Source organism: Sinocyclocheilus grahami, unplaced genomic scaffold, assembly GCF_001515645.1.
Source record: "Sinocyclocheilus grahami isolate Dianchi unplaced genomic scaffold, SAMN03320097.WGS_v1.1 scaffold481.1, whole genome shotgun sequence".
In the NCBI taxonomy this organism is placed as follows: domain Eukaryota; kingdom Metazoa; phylum Chordata; class Actinopteri; order Cypriniformes; family Cyprinidae; genus Sinocyclocheilus; species Sinocyclocheilus grahami.
This window is the reverse complement of record NW_015505660.1, coordinates 1,311,046-1,333,925: the sequence shown is the minus strand read 5'-3', so window position 1 is coordinate 1,333,925 and position 22,880 is coordinate 1,311,046. Positions and strand designations below refer to the sequence as shown.

The following is a 22,880-nucleotide window of genomic DNA, read 5'->3' as shown; positions in this document are numbered from 1 at the left end:
CTCCGTTATCTACTGCATCCGGACTCTTTTTCAGCAATCGAAACCAATGCAAGTAACCGCTTCAAATTATTCAGATGCGTGTTTAAATTTCAGTCCCTTTTAAGGTGATTTTTGGATTCTTTGATGATTTTCCATGGTTGTGGTTAAGTGATGTGAAATACTGCCATTCTTTTCTATTCTCTATCTTTTCCTTACTTTGTTTCATTCTGTATATATATGTTTTAGTTAGTTATATGTTAGATATAGTTTCATTTTATTAAATCCCTTATATTCACAACGGATTGTTTCTGTTTACTGTTCACAGTTCCAAGTCAATGAATGTTTGAACCCTCGCTACATTTTGCTAAGAATTACTGCTAGCACTGTACAAAGAAGGACAGTTTATTGTTCCGTGGCCAGAAAATAAATATTCCTTGAATTGATAAATGATTATATTGTCTGCTCGGTGGACGGACAGATCAAATAATTGTAATATTGATTCTGCTACAGTTAATTCGAAGATATAATCTAAATATTTATTATGAATCATAACCATTTATGATTCGTCATAAATATTCCCCTTTTTAGAGCTAATAAATAATAATAAACGTTACATAAGTGTCATTGTATGAAAAGAAGCTGTGTTAAGATTTTGTGCTCCACAAGAAAGAAAACGCCATATAAGGGGTCAAAATACCTTTAAAAAAAAGAAGACAAAAAAACACGCCAAGCAAGTTGTTGCCCAATGTTAATAACAAATCAGTGTAATATAATTCAGATTTCTTTGGCACAACATCAAGTCACATAAAGAATAATGGCTCAATGGTTGCATAACTTCAAACGCAACAAAATAACGCCTGAAAGTGAAAACCTTATCATGTAAATATTTAGCGAATGATTTCAGAAACCTAATGTAAAATGCCATTAGTAAATGGTCTGTGGCAATCACTGCTGGTTGAACTGATGAATTATCTGGATGCACAGGAAGTCATTCTTCATTTCACTTCAGGAATGTTCAAAGACGATGTGTTGCAGTGCGTGTTAAGGGCGAGAGAGCGTTGAAACCGAGTCATTCTGATTGGTTGTACTTTATGATCGAATGAGTCATGTCAGGCCCCATTTTTTGCATTCAGTGTAGACAAATTGGAATCTTGTCTGTTTAAAGGAATATTTCAACCAAAAATGAAAATTTGAAAAGCTGAAAATGTACTCACCCTCAGGCCATCCAAAATGTAGATGCGTTCGTTTCTTCATAGAAACAGATTTGGAGAAATGTAGCATTACATCACTTGCTCACCAATGGATGCTCTGCAGTGAATGGGTGCCGTCAGAATGAGAGTCCAAACAGCTGATAAAACATCACAATAATCCACACCACTCCAGTCCATCAGTTAATGTCTCGTGAAATGAAAAGCCGCATGTTTGTAAGAAACGAATCCACCATTAAGATGTTTTAACATTAAACCATCGCTTCTGGACAAAATACAAGTCCATAATCCATAATGACACTTTCTTCAGTGAAGAAGTCCACATCCTGCTGTCCTCCCACATCAAAATCCACCAACATATATGTTCAGAACTATTTTGGACTATTTTGGCTTGTGATCAGTGCTTGATCTGTGCATATTTCTCTCCTGATTCAGACAAGATTACCTTTTCACTGGAGAAAGCAAGATTATAGAGGAATAAATGGTTTGAAGTTAAAAACATCTTAATGATGGATTCGTTCCTTACAAACATGCAGCTTTTCGCTTCACAAGACATTAACTGATGGACTGGAGTGGTGTGGATTACTTGTGGATGTTTGTTTGGACTCTCAGTCTGACGGCACCCATTCACTGCAGAGGATCCATTGGTGAGCAAGAGCTGTAACGCTACATTTCTCCAAATCTTTTCCCATGAAGAAACAAACTCATCTACATATTGGATGGCCTGAGGTTGAGTACATTTTCAGCAAATTAAATCAGTATTCACCAGAAAAACAATGAGCATGTGTTCCTGAGAAACACTAACAAACATTTGACAAATCGGAAAATTAGGGATGATGCTAATGACGCTGAAAGAATCTTCTTGTTTGGATCCTGTGTGTAAATAATGTCTTCCCTATTGTCGCTTTCATTAAATCCAGGTAGTCTCTGTCAGTGATTTGCTTCTTAATAGGTTCGCTTAAAAGTAAAAGCAGAATGGAATAAATAAACAGGAAAAGGTCACATAAATCATATTTTCACTGAAGGATCCTGGCGCTGAGCATCCGTTCACTCCCTCTGGATGTTTCTGACACAAGAGCTGCATTGAGACTGTGAATATGAGTGCTAACTCCAAAACAGCGATGCTGGGATTGTGGTCAGGACAAACCAGGACAGGACCTGAATCTGGTCACTTCCTGTGGGGCAGCTCAGGTGGAGCATGTTTATATTACAGAATGAAGGGGTGTAGTCAATGTTCAGGGCTGATGAATCCCTACACTCATGTACAGTAACCGCACGTGCGTGTGTGTGTGTGTTTGTTTGTTAGTTATAGTGCACACAGTGAAATCACTTCCAGACATTTTGACCTGCTTTTTTCAGTCCTGCTTTCTATTAGTGGAGGCGGCTTGCAGACTGTGACCTCCTTTCAGTCTTGTACTCTTACTAGCGGCCATTGAGCAATAGCGTGGTTGACAGTCGACATCGGTGTCAAACATCGGTCAAAACTAAGCTTCCTAAGTGTGCAACGCATCTTTAACGGTCAAACAACTACACTACTGCACAACTCTCAAAACTACTACACAACTGTATTCATTCTCTCATTCTCTATTCTCGTTCTTTCATCAGTCTTCTTCTATGACAACATGCTTCTACAATCACAAAGCATCTCAAATACTCTTATACTCTTATGCAATGTCTTACTGTAAATCACTGCAGAAAATGAACTGACGCAATATGATCTCACACTCGTCTTTAATCAAACGATCAGGCAGGTTTTTAACCTTAAACTTCATTAAATGTAATGTGTCATTTTTAATGCTAAAATCGCTCATATCGGTCTTCTCATATTTCAGAGACAATTGCAATCAATATGATATTTGTATGAGGACCCTGTGAAAACTGTAAACACACTGTTCTATTTGTCGATTTCTGGCTCAACCAAAGACGTGAGTTTGGAAGAAGAATATATATAAAAAGGAATATTTGACAGTGTATGACAAAATGGGGGATTTTTAGAAAACTGGACAAGAAACAGTCATTATTTTACTTCATGTTTATATATTAAACATTAAAATGCTTCTCACACAAAGCTATCGTATGACTTCATAAGACTGTGCACAGCATAAAATATAGTGCACAAGTCATCTAGACTATGTCTATGGTAATTTATGGTGTTTTTTTTTTAATAATAATTTTACATCAATCAGTTACATGTAATTGCTTGGATAGTATTTGATATTTTAGTTTCAGAATATATTTCAACATGGTATTACTATAGAAATTGCGGTCTTATTCATGTTTGTATTGGGCTAGGATTTGAATTTAGGTTTAACAGTTTGAAAAGAGTATGTGAACGTGCAAATTGGCTTTTAAATTACAGAAAGTTTTTTCTTGAGCAGCAAATCTTTGGATAGTATTTGATATTTTAGTTTCAGAATATATTTCAACATGGTATTACTATAGAAATTGCGGTCTTATTCATGTTTGTATTGGGCTAGGATTTGAATTTAGGTTTAACAGTTTGAAAAGAGTATGTGAACGTGCAAATTGGCTTTTAAATTACAGAAAGTTTTTTCTTGAGCAGCAAATCAGCATATTAGACTGATTTCTGAAGGATCACGTGACACTGAAGACTGGAGTAATGATGCTGAAAATTTAGCTTTGCATCACAGGAATAAATTACATTTTAAAATATATTACAATAGAAAACAGTTATTTTAAATTTGAATGATATTTACTGTTTTTACTGCATTTTTTTAAAATGCAGCCTTAGTGGAGGGGAAAAAAAAAAACTTACTGACCCCAAACTTTTGAACAGTAGTGCATATGAAAATACACACCTGACATTTTCCACTCACACACAGGTCGCTCTCATAAGGTCCACATGGCGTTCCGTCCAGCACACGTTCTGCCACTAGTACCGGTGCATCACTGCCGACGGGTGAACAATATAGAGTGCATGGCTTTTCTGGGAAATAAAAGCACACACACATAAATAAATGCTTCATTTAGCATGTACATGCATCATTTTTTTTTGTTTCCGTTTGTTCACAAAATTCCTCCACAAATGAGTTTTATCGGATCCAATCTGTATGGATTGAGCTTTGAGGCTGAAAGAGGCACAAGTTTCTGTACTTTCAGTTAGAACACATGAAGTGCAGTCTTTTCTGAGGAGTCTACTTAAGAAGATCACAAGCCTGTTTCTGAGTGACGTGTTGTGATTTAAGAGCAGCTTTGTGCTCCTTTAGTCTGCAGAAGATGAAAGTTCACTGTTAAAGTGAATGTCTGTAAGTGACTCTCGAGCTATCAGAATTTGGAGAGCCTGTGTTTCTGCCATTGTGAGGTAAAATCGAGAGAGTGCTTTTTGAGTGCTGCGGCTTCATTGCTTTCGTCAGAGTGTGAAGCCTTTCAGGTGCACAGGAGGATGTTTGCTCGGGTTCTTTGGTTATACTGTTTCCATCTAATTGCAGAAAATAAGTGGTTTTCGTTGCAAATATATATATTATGCAGGTTTTTCAATATGATAATAAATATGCAGACAGACAGACAGACAGACAGACAGACAGACAGAGATAGATAGATAGATAGATAGATAGATAGATAGATAGATAGATAGATAGATAGATGCTGAGATGCTGAGATGACAGGACGTTTAAGATGATTATGAGTGACAGCGAGAAGCAGCGGAACATCAAAATGACTGGCTCACAGAATTCAGAGATGAATTTGGACTCTAACAAGACACAACATTCACCCTCTTGTATCTCCTCATAAACTGCCCAGTAATCAAGTGAACATGTTCTTGACAAGAGCTCACAGTGTGAAATCACACAAGTGCTGTTTTCAATCCAGCTCAGACTCTTGGTCACTTTCTCGCTCTGACACCGAACTGAACAGTTTTAACGCACAAAATAACAAAAGCAGTCAAATGTCAAAGGTTTTGTTTTAACAACAAAAAGTAGTATTCAAAATATATAATTTAACATTTAACTTAAGGCAGAGGCTTTCTCACACAGAATTACAGATTTTAAAAAAATAAAAAATGATATATATATATATATATACATCATTATATATACATATATATATATATTTTTTTTCCAAAATCTGTAATTTTCTGTTGCTGTTTGGATGTAGTAAAACACCCACAGATGTAGCAGAAAACATCTGGGTCATGTTTGCATTTTCTGCTGTGATTGGCCATAACTCCTTGAATAACCTTGAAATGAGGATTAGATATAAAATAATGTCTTCTAAATCATTCATACATGTGGAAATCACATTCTGTAATCTGGCTCAGAGGAAGACAGGAATCATGTCTTTGTGGCAGTTTTTTTTTTTTTTTGCTGATTAAGGGATAATACAAGACTTCCTCAGCTTACAAATGGTTGTCAAAAGCAAAAAAAGCTACACAATGCATGATATTTTGTGTGAAAGTGTAACATGCTTGAGCAAAACAGGCACTATTTCTGGAATCAGTATGGCAAAATCAGTATGAAACAAATATTGGCTTTCATTCAGCAAACAGAGGTGTATTTTTAGTCTTACCATCGTCGATCACAGCTGTCCACATCTGGCTTTTCTTCTTACTGGCCAGCCGGTCATGAGACTGACACTGCTGGTCTCTAAATGTAGGCAGACCCTTGGAACACGGCGGCCCTTCACACGCTTTGTGCTCCACACTGGCCTTCTGACAGTACTTCCCTCCTGGACCGGGCCTGGAGAACCACAACCACAAGAAGTACAGTTATACATACTGCTCTATGACCTAAACGTGAATTATAACCTGAAGACCAAACATGAAGATCAGTATCCTAGCAGTAGGGCGAGGATTGAGAAGAGGAGACGTGAGGAGAGGCAGTCGCTCCATGACAGAGGTCAAGCTCAAAATGACTGAGGGAGGGTTTTTGAGGCCCCATAAACCTTCATTAGAAGTTGTTACACTTGCTCAAATGATGACAGCTGACAACATGACAGTCTAAAACCTGTTCATTAACAAGTCTCCTCACATTCAATCTGTCTCGTCTGCTGCGAGAGTCTCTCCAAACTGTCGCATTTCCCTCATTTGAATGTATTACAGAGTTTGCCGGGCCGAACTGTACTGATATCTCTCAAACATTCTAATTAAGGTTAATTTCATCTTATTTTATTTACACCCCAACGGCTCAACGAACAGACCATTTATACGTTTTGAGGTTGGTAAGTCACTTATTCTCACTAAGGCTGCATTTATTTGATCAAAAATACAGTAAAAAAAAAACAGTAATACTGATGCAGACAGACAGACAGACAGACAGACAGACAGACAGACAGACAGAGATAGATAGATAGATAGATAGATAGATAGATAGATAGATAGATAGATTGCTGAGATGCTGAGATGACAGGACGTTTAAGATGATTATGAGTGACAGCGAGAAGCAGCGGAACATCAAAATGACTGGCTCACAGAATTCAGAGATGAATTTGGACTCTAACAAGACACAACATTCACCCTCTTGTATCTCCTCATAAACTGCCCAGTAATCAAGTGAACATGTTCTTGACAAGAGCTCACAGTGTGAAATCACACAAGTGCTGTTTTCAATCCAGCTCAGACTCTTGGTCACTTTCTCGCTCTGACACCGAACTGAACAGTTTTAACGCACAAAATAACAAAAGCAGTCAAATGTCAAAGGTTTTGTTTTAACAACAAAAAGTAGTATTCAAAATATATAATTTAACATTTAACTTAAGGCAGAGGCTTTCTCACACAGAATTACAGATTTTAAAAAAATAAAAAATGATATATATATATAGATATACATCATTATATATACATATATATATATATTTTTTTTCCAAAATCTGTAATTTTCTGTTGCTGTTTGGATGTAGTAAAACACCCACAGATGTAGCAGAAAACATCTGGGTCATGTTTGCATTTTCTGCTGTGATTGGCCATAACTCCTTGAATAACCTTGAAATGAGGATTAGATATAAAATAATGTCTTCTAAATCATTCATACATGTGGAAATCACATTCTGTAATCTGGCTCAGAGGAAGACAGGAATCATGTCTTTGTGGCAGTTTTTTTTTTTTTTTGCTGATTAAGTGATAATACAAGACTTCCTCAGCTTACAAATGGTTGTCAAAAGCAAAAAAAGCTACACAATGCATGATATTTTGTGTGAAAGTGTAACATGCTTGAGCAAAACAGGCACTATTTCTGGAATCAGTATGGCAAAATCAGTATGAAACAAATATTGGCTTTCATTCAGCAAACAGAGGTGTATTTTTAGTCTTACCATCGTCGATCACAGCTGTCCACATCTGGCTTTTCTTCTTACTGGCCAGCCGGTCATGAGACTGACACTGCTGGTCTCTAAATGTAGGCAGACCCTTGGAACACGGCGGCCCTTCACACGCTTTGTGCTCCACACTGGCCTTCTGACAGTACTTCCCTCCTGGACCGGGCCTGGAGAACCACAACCACAAGAAGTACAGTTATACATACTGCTCTATGACCTAAACGTGAATTATAACCTGAAGACCAAACATGAAGATCAGTATCCTAGCAGTAGGGCGAGGATTGAGAAGAGGAGACGTGAGGAGAGGCAGTCGCTCCATGACAGAGGTCAAGCTCAAAATGACTGAGGGAGGGTTTTTGAGGCCCCATAAACCTTCATTAGAAGTTGTTACACTTGCTCAAATGATGACAGCTGACAACATGACAGTCTAAAACCTGTTCATTAACAAGTCTCCTCACATTCAATCTGTCTCGTCTGCTGCGAGAGTCTCTCCAAACTGTCGCATTTCCCTCATTTGAATGTATTACAGAGTTTGCCGGGCCGAACTGTACTGATATCTCTCAAACATTCTAATTAAGGTTAATTTCATCTTATTTTATTTACACCCCAACGGCTCAACGAACAGACCATTTATACGTTTTGAGGTTGGTAAGTCACTTATTCTCACTAAGGCTGCATTTATTTGATCAAAAATACAGTAAAAAAAAAACAGTAATACTGTGAAATATTATTACACATTAAAATAGTTTTCTATTTGAATATATTTTAAAATGTAAATTATTCCTGTGAATTTTCAGCATCATTACTCAGTCTTCAGTGTCACATGATCCTTCAGAAATCATTCTAATATGCTGATTTGCTGCTCAACAAACATTTCTTATTATTATCAATGCTGAAAACAGTTGTGCTGCAACTGTTGATGACTATAAATAACAGCATTTATTTAAAATATGAATCTTTTGTAACATTATAAATGTCTTTAATGTCACTTTTGATCAATTTAATACATCCTTGCTGAATAAAAGTATTAATTTCTTTAAACAAAAAAAAAACTGCAAACTTAAATCTACTTCTGCTTTATATAAACTTATATAAAAATGCTTTTCTTACTTAGATTTTTTGTCTTGTTTCCAGCCAAAAATGTTTACAAATTCTTAAATCAAGAAGGATTTTCTAGACAAGAAAAACTTAGTCTTGTTTTCAGAAAAACAAGTCAAAATTAAGTGAGTTTTTGCTTAGAACAAGCTAAATAATCTACCAATGGGGTAAGCAAAATAATCTTAACCTGGAAACAAGACAAAAAATCTAAATAAGAAAAGCATTTTTTGCAGTGCTTTTAAAGGGTTAGTTCACCCAAAAATGAAAATTAGGCTGTGTTTTACTCACCCCCGAGGCATCCTAGGTGTATATGACTTTCTTCTTTCAGACGAATCCAGTCGGAGTTACATAAAAAATTGTCCTGGCTGTTCCAAGCCCTATAATTGCACTCAGCGGGTGTTGCAGTGCTTCAATCCAAAAGAAGTGAAATAAAAAGCACCCATCCATAATAAAAAAAAAAAGTGCCTCACACGGCTCCGGTGGGGTGAACAAAGGTCTCCTGTAGTGAATCGATGCATTTTTGTGAGACAAATATCCATATTCAAAACGTAATAATCACTTTAATCTAGCTTGCGCTCACTGTTGTAAACGGAGGCAGTTCCAGGGGAATGACGTATGGAGGTCAGCGTTGCGCATGTGCCGCTCAGAAGTGACGAACGCGGAAGCGGAAGGGAGAGATCAAAACAAAACAACGGTCACTAATTAGAAGTACAAAACGAGGATTTGTAAAGAAGAATAGCCAAGAGGAGACTGGTTTTCCTTTGCTAAAGTAAGGAAACTTTGCTTCCTTTGCTCCTGTTAACAAACGTTGGTTTTCACGAGACTCACCGGCGCATGCGCAACGTCATCCGCCAACTCATACGTCATCCGCCTGGAGCGGCTTCCGTGTACGACTGTTGGCGCAAGCTAGATTAAAGTGATTATTACGTTTTGAATATGGATATTTTTCTTACAAAAATGCATTGATTCGCTACAGAAGGCCTTTGTTCACCCCCCGGAGCCGTGTGAGACACTTTTTTTTATGGATGGGCGCTTTTTATTTAACTTCTTTTGGATTGAAGCACTGCTGCAACACCTGCTGACTGCAATGATAGAGCTTGGAATAGCCAGGACAATTCTTAATATAACTCAGACTGGATTCGTCTGAAAGAAGAAAGTCATATACACCTAGGATGGCTCTGTGGTGAGTAAAACACAGCCTAATTTAAAAATACAGTTCTGAACCCATTACTTCTCTAATGTCATGCATCTCTGACTGAAACACGCTATTTAATGTTAAGAAATGTAGGGAGGGACTTGACAGTATCCATCAGGAATTGATTAGATAAAAAGTGGTGTTATATACCAGAACGATGCCAGACTTTAATGCAAGTTTGCTAAAGTGATGCCAAAACAGCTATTTGGCTATTGATTAACATAATCTAAAAGCCAGCATGCCCAAAATGATGTCAGAAGAAAAGTTATATTTTGATTAAAGTTTTTCTTTGAAATGCACTGATGAATCATTCAGAACAAGATTTCATGTTGTCTAGATTAAAGGATTAGTTCACTTCCAGAATAAAAAGTTCCTGATTATTTACTCACCCCCATGTCATCCAAGATGTCCGTGTCTTTCTGTCTTCAGTCGCAAAGAAATAAAGGTTTATAAGGTAAAACATTCCAGGATTTTTCTTCATATAATGGACTTCAATGGAGACCAACGAGCTGAAGGTCCAAATTGCAGTTTCAAAGCGGCTTCAAAGGGCTCTACTCGATCCCAGCCGAGGAATAAGGGTCTTATCTAGCGAAATGATCAGTCATTTGAATGTGCATTTTTCACAGTCAAATGCACGTCTTGCACTAGCTCTGCGATGTGTGTCTGCAAATTCACGCATGACGTAATCACGTTGGAAAGGTCATGCGCGGTTAGTGCTTCGTCTGTGTACTTGGGTTAAAAAAAAAGGTAGAGTAGGGCCTCACTTTCTCCTCCAACTTCGAAATAATAAGACATCGTTGTTTTACCTTTTTTTATAAAGGGCATTTGACTTTCTTTGCACGTTCACTTTGTAAACACTGGGTTGGTATTTCCACCTAGTCAAGCTAGTGCAAGACGAGCATTTGTGGTTAAAAGTATATAAATGTTTTTTAGAAAATGACCGATTGTTTCGCTAGAGAAGACCTTATTCCTCGGCTGGGATCGTGTAGAACCCTTATGAAGCTGCACCGAAACTGCAATTTGGACCTTCAGCCTGTTGAACACCACAGAAGTCCATTATATAGCGAGAAATCCTGGAACGTTTTCCTCAAAAACCTTAATTGGGGTGAAGAAATTATCAGGATATTTTTATTCACTGGTAGTGAACTAATCCTTTAAAGATTCGAAATCACACTCGTACGGAGTTCAGCAATCAAAATGTAAACCAACACTGATGACCTCATCAGAGATTTTCATATTGAATTGTGATTGGTCAATTTTCTCACATTTATTTGCATTCTGAATTAAGACTGGTCTCACACAGAATGCAAAACCTTACTTAAATCTGCTTTTTTTCCCCCCAGCAAATGCAAATCTAGTTTCTTCCTCATACTCTGTCTTACCACTTTTCCTCTAATGTTCTTAAAAACAGAACATGACTTGTACGTCAGCCTTATTTTGCTCTTCGGTTTGCTTGATGCAGCTCCAAGTGTTTTACGATCCACGGTGGAGCGACGGAGCGCAAAAGAACGATTACCTCGCGAACGTGGCACGAGACGTTACGAGCGTCCAAAACAAAAAAACGCACATCTTAGACCACCGTTCACAAATTGCATGCTGTTCTGCGTTGGAAACAACCGAAGAGCTTTGAATTATTACATCATGTTTTAAACACACACACATAAACTCTGAAACAAGCTCTCTGGCGGGCTGTCAGGCGTTGAGAAATGACACTCGGAGCGAAACGGCATCATTAGATGGAGGAGGAGAGTGAGAGGAGAGCTTGTTCCTGCCAAAACACAAACAGGATTATTGTGGTGCATTGTGGGTTTGGATGGTGCCTGCGTTTGCATTGAGTCAGATCATCTCCGGACCACAGCCTGTTTGTTCACAATATTACATGCACAACTAGTTAGTTTTGTATAACAAACCACAACAGGCACTTAAATCTGTGAAAGTAAAACTGGATGGTGAGTGTTGAGTCATTTATATCAGGTAAACACTGACCAGCTGACTACTTTTCTGAATGTCGACTAGTAAAAATTAGTGGTCATTCAAGCCCTAATTGACATGGATGGAGAGAAAGTGAGAGATGTAAAGGCTTACGGGGGGTTGTCACATTTCCTCTGTCTGAAGCATGCTCCTGTGCCACATGTTCGGCTGCACATGCTCCACGTGCTCCACGGACTCCAGTCCCCATCTACATGCTGCGGGATGGGCGTCTTACTGACACACTCACCAGCCCTGCACCACTGAGAAAGACACACACATTCATGTTAATCCAGCTAAATGAAGACAAACCACAGATTTAATTTCCTTTACATGAAGTTGATTACAGGCGGTGCTGCTGTATTGACACTTCGCAAATATTATAGGATTTGTTGCCAAACGCTACCCTCGTTTATTAAACTGCTGCAATGATGAATTTTATGTTTTAAGACATTCAAGTTGAAAATCCCCTTTTGATTTACACTACAGGTTTTTTGAATGCTTTTAAAAAAGAAGTCTCTTCTGCTCACCAAGGCTGCATTTATTTGATCGAAAATACAGTAAAATCAGTAATACTGTGAAATATTATTACAATTTAAAATAAGTGTTTTCTATTTGAATATTTTTTATAATGTAATTTATTCCTGTGATCAAAGCTGAATTTTCAGCATCATTCCTCCAGACTTCAGTGTCACATGATCCTTCAGAAATCATTCTGATATGCTGATTTGCTGCTCAACAAACATTTCTTATTATTATCAATGTGGAAAACAGTTGTGCTGCTTAATATTTTTGTATAAACTGGGAAACATTTTGTTCAGGATCCTATAATGAATAAAAAGCACTTTTGATCAATTGTCCTTATCAAGTGTCCTTACTGTATGAAATTATTAATTAAAAATTAAAATAAAATAAATCTATTTAATGCGTCCTTGCTAAATAAAAGTATTAATTTCCTTTAAAAGTATAAAAAAAAAAAAACTTTGAACAGTAGTGAACATCATTAGTCTTAAGTCTTCTTTCTTACATTAGATTGCGTACAATGTCCTTAGTAATATTAAAGATAAGCTGGTGAACCTTGTCAGCTCCACATTCTGTGCCGTCCAGCGGTGGATCTAGTTTGGTTTTACATGACGTGTCTCCTTCCACCAAACACCAGAGACCAGCACACATCAGGTGCTGAAACAACAGACACAGTTTACATTCATGTAGACAGTATAGAAACAATTTGATCATTTTTATTTCATTCTTATTTGATTTTAACGTTAGAAAACAGTATCTAGGAAGGGAATTCCCAGTATCTGTGGGAATTATCCCACAGTAAAGAAAAAGCACAAATGAAATCTCTTTAATATCTCAATGGCAAAATAAAATAAAAATAATATAATGTTTATATTTCACACATTCTTTCCTCTCCTCAAACAAAGAGAGTTTATTATCCAACAGCCCTTGAGATGATAGTATTTTCTGTGCCAGTCTGACAGGTTCGTATTTTTACTTTAGCCAGACACGCTACTTTACTTTGTGCTCAATCACTTTTCCAATCTCACAGAGAGAAACACTTCAAAGGTGGCAGGACAGACATTAAATTGCCTTATTTACACTTTGTTTTAGATGTCTCTTTTATGTCAGCTCCTCTCTGCCTTTCAGCAACAGACTGTTCATCTTCTTCACGCATGTTTTATGTGAATCTAGGTATCTGCTGTAGCACTGCACAACGTGTAGATGGTATACAGTTATGATGGACAGGCAGCGAGTGGAAATGCAGCGATGATCTGAACGGTTACAGCTGATGATTACACGCTCAGGAAAGCATGAACTGACTGGGAACTGATCAGATCAGACCTGATACGCCAGCACCTGCCATCAGCTCTGATGTTTTCACTCTGGCAACTTACGAACTGAAACTTCCAGACGGCAATATCCAGAGATCCGAGGCTTTGCGTGGATAAACATGATTTATGATTAAGTGCAAATACTCTTTTATGATATTCTCCTGCTACAAATGTAGCCTGGATAATTTTATACTTGCACTAGCTACATATGGGAATGATCCCAGGGCCAAGACAACACGAAACTAAACTAAACTAAATAAAATGATGAAGACAAAATGGATTTTTAAAATGTAATTAATGGATATATTTTATAACAAATTAAAATGAATGAATAAATAAATAAATACATACATACAAAAGTAAAATGTGAATTTAATTGTGAGTTTATGTGAATAAAATAAAATGATGAAGACAAAATGGATTTTTCAAATTTAATTTAATTAATGGATATATTTTATAAATTAAAATGTAGAAACAAACAAACAAATAAATAATATATTTTTTTTTTACAAAAGTAAAATGTGAATTAAATTGTGACTATGTGAATAAATAAAATAAAATTAATTTATGAATTCAGTTAATGGGCATTTTATTAAAATAATTTTTTAGAGATTAAGGTTTGATTATTTGCTGTTTAACAACAGCAGAATCATTTACATGTATAACATAAATTATTATACCACAATTATGAAGTCACATTTAATATTGTGACTATTACAAAGACCAAACAGATTCATACCAAATTAAATTAATTTTTAATGTGCATAAATGATATCTTAATTTATGACTTTTATTTTCATTTATGTACCATTTAAACTAAATATATAATATGTATATTATTATATTAATTACAATGTATGCATTGTAATTTATTTTATACAGAAATTAATTTATTTCATGTTTTTTATGCAATATGAAGAAGGAGGCTTTTAGTGGATAAACGTTAAACCCTTTTATGCTACAAATGTAGCCTGGATAAATTTATCCTTCAACTAGATACATATGGAAATGATCCCAGGACCAAGACAACAAAGTAACTGAAATGGGATTCTGTCACATATATATGAGCTTGTTTAGGTCAAAAAGTTTCAGTTGCATGTTGCCAGTGTTTATTTGTGTGTACGTACGCTGCATTGTGTCCGTTTACGGTATGGAAATATGTAGTGCATGAGCACAGTATGATATCAGTGCATTCCCAGATGAAAGACACACACACACCTCCATATCAGTGCAGAACGTAGCGTTGGTGCCGAATAGGATCTGGCACTGTTCGTCAGCGCTGTAGTGCATCCCGGGAAGTTTGGCTGGCAGGCGGATGGGGTAGCGATTTCGTGGGTCAGTATGCAGCAAACAGGCACTTGCTTTCGATCTGTAAGACAATAAGATGTTAGACAAACGATGTACACAACATCTTCACACACAACTTTATGAATTGCAAGCTTTCTTATAAAAGAAATTAGGAATTGTTGTGCTTCTAATACTGGTTTTCCATTGCTAATTAATTTGCTCAAAGTAAAATTCATCGTTCTCCAAGTCCACTCTCTCATCTTTCAATCAGTGTAAAGTAGGGTTGGGCGATGTCTACCAAATTGACATCAGACGATGTCTACAGTGAAACATCGACAGATTTCTGCAAAACCTGCAATGGAAAAATATTTTGAAAAGGTTGACGTTGATGCTTTAAAGCCTAATGAGCGCATGCACTTCAGGATTCTCAAGCACGTCTGCTCTCTGTAAATATTTAATATTTCAGCTCATCCTAAAATAATCAGGCAGGCATGGCCTGTGTGAGAGAAAAAACTATGTGTTTAAGAGAAAAACAATGTGTTATGTTATGAACGAATGAACAAACAAGCAAACATAAATAAATAAGTAAATTCATTCATTCATTCAAAAGGAATTTTGAATTTAAGTGAATAAAGTAAAATAAACATTGTGAAAAATAAAATAAAATGAATTTGTCAATTTAAATTTAAACGTACATAAATTTCAATAAAATTCAAATATTGTGTATTTAATTAATGGGAATTTGATTAAAACACTGACAACACCTATAAAATATGACAAACTAAATGTCCAGCTTGATTTATTAAATCTCGATTTATATTGTGGCATAATAAAAATTAAACAAATGTAAAACAAAACAAATGCAAAACTAAACCAAAACCAGACTAAACTAAACTAAACTAAACCCAAAACTAAAACTAAAACTAAAACCCACACTACACTACACTACACTACACTAAATTACATAAAATAAAATAAAATTGCATTAAATAAAATAAAATAAAATTAATTTCAATTAAGTTACATAAAATTACATAAAATAAAGTAAAGTAAAATAAAAAATTACATAAAATTACATAAAATAAAATAAAATAAAAAATTACATAAAATAAAATAAAATAAAATAAAATAAAAAGCCGGCACAAGAGGGAAAATGCTGTCATACAGGGCATGTGCAAGTTTATATACAAGTGACAACAGGCATGTGTGAATTCACAGTAATTATGTGATTGCCTTCTGCAGGATGAATACATGTGATGCTGCTTCAAAACGAGGCAGCATCATTTTGTGCCTACCTTTTGAAACAGCCTTCACGTGTGCGCCTATGACGCCTACATAGGCAGCTCACCGGGTTTTGCAGCAGAGCCAGGCTGTCGTGTTATCGTAGTGAGGAGCTTTACTCTACAGGAAAAAACTCTAATCTGCCTGATTGTCTCCGGCATTAAAATGCTCTCAGAAGCTCAACAGCAGAGTTTGGATAATGCTGGTATCTGCTTGGATACGGTGACACTCTGTAGTCTGAATTGAGGTCAAAAGCGCGGCTGGTGCTTACAGATATAGGCTGGAAATCTAAATGTACAAGGTGTTGTATGTATGTTGCTAAGCAGGTCTAGATGGTTTCTGACTGACCCAAGTCAAAAAAGTCATATTGCTTAAACATAATTGCACACTGTATAAGCCACAATCGAGGAATCATTGAGGTCCATAAACTGTAAAAGCTACTTGCCAAATGTTAATATCCTTAGTGGTTTGTTTCATTTCCCTATGCTTACATTTGGTGGCTAATTACACTATGATGGAAACACATACTGAACAATCTCTCACCGTTTGCTAGTAAAAGAAAATTACAAGAACTGCTTTGGAGATATTCTTATTTTTCACATATACTGAATTCACACTTGGATGGAAGTTTGGGGTAAGAAATTAATACTTTTATTCAGCAAGGGCACATACATTTTTTTTAAAGTGACAGTAAAGACATTTATAATGTTACGAAAGATCTCTATTTCAAATAAATGCTGTTCTTTTGAACTTCCTATTCATCAGAGAATCCTGAAAAAATAAAAAATATCAGTTTCCACAAAAATATGAAGCAGCACGGGCTTTAGAAATAAATCATAAATTTATGCTCAAGCAAATGCTAAGCCTGACCTATTTTTCCTCGGTTGTATTCTGGCCTGCTCGGGTGGAGGGACAGACACAGAATTTTATCTAAAAACATCTTTAATGCGCAGATTCATAGACAAGGCTTAAGCCTGGTGCAAGACTGTCTTAACTGAAATTAACTTGCACTGACATATCTTAAAATGTTATTGCCATTGATTTGTATCGTGATGCACGCCAGCAATGTTTTCTCTATGGCACATTTAAAAAAAAAAATTTTTTTTAAACTGCTTGAATGTTCTAATTAGTGCTGGGCGGTATGACCGAAAATTTATATCACAGTATTTTTCAAAATTATACCGGTTTCACGGTACATGACGGTATTTTTTTTTAGGGATGCACCGATATGAAAATTTTGGCCGATAACCGATTATTCTTTATTTTTGAAAGCCGATAACCGATATGTTGGCCGATAAATCTATATCCAAATTGTTATATACTTTTTGAGAGCCTGATTACAAAAAAGGTCTCATCATTAAAAGCCACATCCCAAACACTTCAACATAAGCAGCCTAGTTTGAACGGTGTACGTTTTAAAAATATTTTTACTCTCCCATTACCAAATTTAGTCATAAAAAAGTCTTACAAATAAATAAAATTATGCATAAATAATGCAAACAAGTCACTGGACATCATTACACGTGTAAAGAATCAAAATGAATGCGCCATAGATCAATAAAACGGAATAGCCTCTGCACGGACAATAATTAAATGATTTTAATTACTAAACCATATTGTTGATGAAAATAATAAGAGAACAATACAAGTGGTTGTTGTTATTAATAATGTATCGATGATTTTGAAAAAGTAACAAATTAATACCACTGTTTTAAATAGCAGCCGTTGAGCTGCGCGTGCTGAAGCTGAAGAGCTGAATGAACATGGTAAACTGAAGCGTTTTGCTGGCAGCTTATTTAACTCAAGGAAATGCATCCTGAGATTAATATTAATACAACATAAACATAATATTACAACTTATATATGTACAAAATTATGCAGTTATTGCGTGCTATAGTCAGAATGTGTGATCCTGTTGTGGATGCGCTCTTCCCATAACAACGCGCTGAAACACGGCAACTAAACCCAAAGAATTCACAACGTTTTATTATAATAATGTTCTCATTAGAATGTTATATACATGACATTCCCAATCATAGTTATTAATGTTGTGCACTGCTGTTTGGGCTGCGTGTGCTGAGCTAAAGATGATCACTGGTAAACTGAAGCGCTCTTTTAACTTAACCAAACGCATTCTATATGAGATAAATCAGATATACATCAAATAAACACAATATTACAATGTACAATTGCACAAAAGGCTGCAAACGAACAGCGCGCATCTGAAGTGTCTCTGAAGGAAATAATGCATTATTTATCGGCTTTAAGATATCGGCCAAATTTTCTTATCAGGCCGATACCGATAACAGAAAAAATGAGCCGATATGGGCCGATACCGATATGGTGGCCGATATATCGTGCATCCCTAACAAAAACAAATGTACTATTAACTCATTTGAAATCGAAAATTAAACTATTATTATAATTATAATTATGAGCCCTGAATGAAAGTGACACTGGGGTATAAAAAAATAAAATAATCACTTTCATGGCCAGTAAGAAATATTCAGATCACCTGCCATTAGCAGTTGTGGTAAAAAGTTACATTAGGATCCCATATCCGTCATTATAAGGCTTAAAAACATAAGAAAGTGACCACCTGTGGTTAACCAATGTAATTAGTCAAATATTATCTGTGGTTACATGGGCAAACATACAAAGTCTCATAAGAATGAGCCTCATTTTTCCCTGGGATCGAGAGACAGAAGATGAGAGGAGGGACAGAAAGGGCAGAAGCATGACAAAAGGAAGGAAAAAAGAAATGATGAAAAACTGACCAACCAAAGAGGCTGCAAACAGAAAGCAGCTGGACAAAAGAAAAGGAAAGAGACTCAGGCGGAGATGTACAAAGGAAGAACATAAAACAGTAAATGGGATGAACGCAGCTGCCCAGCTAAAGGGAGAGCATGAGAGAGCTCACAAAAGAGACTGTAGGTGTCAGTGACTCATCTGAATGTGGGAAAATATGAAATAGACAGAGACAGAACATGAAAGAGTGGCTAAAAGATAAAGGGAAGCCAAAAAGATTATGAAGAGAAGGCAAATAAAAAGCAATATAGGGTTAAATGAATAGTCTGTCATCATTTACTCATGTCGTTCCAAAACCTATATCACTTTCTTTAGTGGAAAACAAAAGGAAACATTTTAATAATCATTGGTCATTCTTTCCCATGCCATTACAAAGAATAAAATCTAGAGGGTTTAAGCTACAAAATGGACCCAGAAACACCATAACAGAATCAGAAACAAAAAAAAATCAAATAAGTGGTCTATATGACTGATGCACTGTATTCTAAGTTTTACAAAATCAACAGCTTTAAGTGAGGAACGGATCAAATTGTTATAGTGCAAGCATCATATGGATCAATTTTATTGCTGTTATTTTTTAGCTTGACAGCCTGAGTTTTTATTCAATTCCATTATATGGAAAAGAGTGACCAGGGTATTTGCATGCAAAAAATAAAATTTGAGCAATATTTTAAATCTCCCCAGAGAACAGGCATGGGATCAGGAAAAAAAAGAAGGAAAGTACAATATACAGTCATTTATTCCTTTATTGATTTTTTTAAATAATAATAATATTGTATATATATATATTTAATATATATATATATTAAATACTATAATATTAAAAATACATCAATTAAATTAAGATTTTTGTGTATGGAAAAGTAGTAAAACCAGATAACTGAAAACTATTAAAATTAAAGAGTAATTACAAATTACAAAAATTTAAAATTACTAATATAAATATCAACTTTTATATTATTTATTAATAAAAAATCTAATTTTGAGAAATTATTTTAATTAAAGATTTTTTTTCTGAGAATGTCACTGTAGTTTAATTATATGCATTATATGCAGAATCTTATTTGCTATAATTAAATATAATAAATTATAATTGATCAAATACAATTATTGCTGTATTGTTAAATGACATATTCTCTCTCTATCTGTCTGTTTATCTATCTAGTAAATACAACATTTTCCAGAAATTCATAAAAAATATTTTCCACTGTCTAGTTATCAGTATTGGCTATTGAAAGCTAACAGGCAATAACACCTACTAACACCTAACCTACTAATAACACCTAAAAACAGAGGCTAGTTTGAGGATTTTACATCTTACAGCACACACAGTCTCACCTGAGGAACTTCTCCAGGTCGTCACGACTGCAGCTGGACCAGGAGAGGTCACTGGGGTTACGACCTTTGACCCATTCCCCGGACATGATGTGAGAGTGGCCCGTGCAGCTGGCGTGATCGTCATCATGGCTCATGCCCATGCTAGAGAGACAAACCATCAAAAACACCAAACACTAATAAGAAACAGCAGTGATTTGACAAACTACGAGTCTCCCCCAGGCAAACTTAGTGCACAATAAATAGTTACTGTACTTGTTAAACATAATCATTAACACGCTGTTTACGAAGCTTCCCTTGAATGCATAACAATACATTATTACACCGAAAAAGAGCAAGTGTGCCCATGAAAACCAAAGCAACCGAGTCAGAGAGAGCCGTAACAGTGCTTTCTCCAAAGCCCTGACCTACATTCCCCAAATTAAAAACAACAAGCAAAAACTGAAGCGGCGGCAGCGAGCGCAGGAACTAATAAAGAGAGCAGTTGCGTCTCGGCTCCCGCTAAATACCAAAGCAATAAAAGTCGAAAGGAAAACGAACACAACAGAAATCAAGCAGTCGCTGTGGAGAACTAAACGAACAAGGAGAAGAATGTGAGCGCTACAGCAGTTTCATCGCCGCTTTCTTTCCAGCTCTAACATTGATGAGTGGCTTTTAATGTCAGTGGGGTGATTTGGTTAATAAGTGGACTGAGATGAGAATCTCTCTCACACTAAAACAATACTGGGAGGTTTATAAGGGTGCCAAATGTCTGCTGTGTTAAAATTGTTTAAGGGAGAGAGAGAGAAAAAAACATGATTGGCCTTATTAAAACAGAACGTTTTGCTGCCAAGCTAATAACGGTCAAGTGCTTTCACAAGCCAAATACCCTATCAAGCGTGCACTGGACTTAAAAGACTTGGAAGGGAAGGCATCATGCATGACCAATAGTGACTTGGTGCTTACAGATATAGGCTGGAAATCTAAATGTACAAGGTGTTGTATGTATGTTGCTAAGCAGGTCTAGATGGTTTCTGACTGACCCAAGTCAAAAAAGTCATATTGCTTAAACATAATTGCACACTGTATAAGCCACAATCAAGGAATCATTGAGGTCCATAAACTGTAAAAGCTACTTGCCAAATGTTAATATCCTTAGTGGTTTGTTTCATTTCCCTATGCTTACATTTGGTGGCTAATTACACTATGATGGAAACACATACTGAACAATCTCTCACCGTTTGCTAGTAAAAGAAAATGACAAGAACTGCTTTGGAGATATTCTTATTTTTCACATATACTGAATTCACACTTGGATGGAAGTTTGGGGTAAGAAATTAATACTTTTATTCAGCAAGGGCACATACATTTTTTTTAAAAGTGACAGTAAAGACATTTATAATGTTACGAAAGATCTCTATTTCAAATAAATGCTGTTCTTTTGAACTTCCTATTCATCAGAGAATCCTGAAAAAATAAAAAATATCAGTTTCCACAAAAATATGAAGCAGCACAACGGTTTTCAACATTAATATTAGTAATAATACATGTTTAAATACAAATAAATAAATGTATGTTTCTTGAGCAGCAAATCAGCATATTCGAATGATTTCTGAAGGATCATGTGATGCTGAAGACTGGAGTAATGATAAATAAAATCATAAAATTCAGCTTTGTATCACAAGAATAAATTACATTTTAAAATACATTGCAATATGTGGAAAACAGCTATTTTAAATAGTAATAATTTTTCACAATTTTACTGTTTTTAATGTATTTTTGATCAAATAAATGCCGCTTTGGTTTGCACAAGAGACTATTTTCGAAAGCATAAAAAAAAAACTGTAAATAGTGTCATTCACACTGTGTAATTTTCCAGTCTCACCCATCCATTCACTAAACAGACTCATTTATCCTTATTCTGAAAGGTGCTTTGACTAATGATCGCATAAGCAATGATGACACTAATGAGGCATTGTGGGCGGACTGAAATATGACATGACACACTTCTCCTATACGGAGCATGTTTTCATTTCGAATGAGTCGATGCATGCGGCAAAGCCCACATTAGCGTTACGCCTAGAGCGCCCTAATCGTGCTCCTTCAGCTGTTATTATTGGAAAATGACCAGCTTCTACACTTGATAAAGCAAGACTAAAACAAGACTCTCAGACAATCATTAGGCTCTGTTACGCCCGCGCACCAAATCAAAAGGTCATGAGCAGATTGTACTCTGCTCGGTACTCTGAGAAATCTCAATCCATCAGAAAGTGTGATGCTGTTGCATGTGTTTATTAGAGACTGTAAATGCCATGCTGACAGAAATATTCAATGCTAGCGACTCTATAAAATAATCATATTGACATGTTTTGCTACAGTAAAGACCTAAACCCTCACATAAACCCGTAACATACTCGCTTTATAAGTGTTTTTACAGACTGGAGACAATGGAGCTCTGTGTGCGCGTGATGATAGCGCCGCAGCCTTGGTATCAGCACCAGTCGGCGTGATTGGTGCCAACTCATTACTGCCCAGCATTAAAGCCGACTTTGGCCCGTGGCGTCCCGCTGCACGCTATACTGGAGCAAGTACGGCGATAACTCCTCTGAAGACTGGCGCTGCCACAAAGATGGCGCT

At 36.1% G+C, this 22,880-nt stretch overlaps 1 protein-coding gene across 1 annotated transcript in view; it reads right to left on the bottom strand.

Moving 5' to 3' along the window:
• Positions 1-22,880, bottom strand: part of adamts17 (ADAM metallopeptidase with thrombospondin type 1 motif, 17) — a 125,762-nt gene that overhangs the window by 60,748 nt on the left and 42,134 nt on the right. Inside the window, exons 9-14 of the mRNA XM_016236124.1 lie at positions 20,268-20,408; positions 14,772-14,922; positions 12,796-12,897; positions 11,836-11,981; positions 7,455-7,624; positions 4,007-4,134 (exon numbers count right to left, since the gene is read on the bottom strand). Coding sequence (XP_016091610.1) covers positions 4,007-4,134; positions 7,455-7,624; positions 11,836-11,981; positions 12,796-12,897; positions 14,772-14,922; positions 20,268-20,408 — 838 coding nt within the window. The remainder of the gene's footprint in view (positions 1-4,006; positions 4,135-7,454; positions 7,625-11,835; positions 11,982-12,795; positions 12,898-14,771; positions 14,923-20,267; positions 20,409-22,880) is intronic.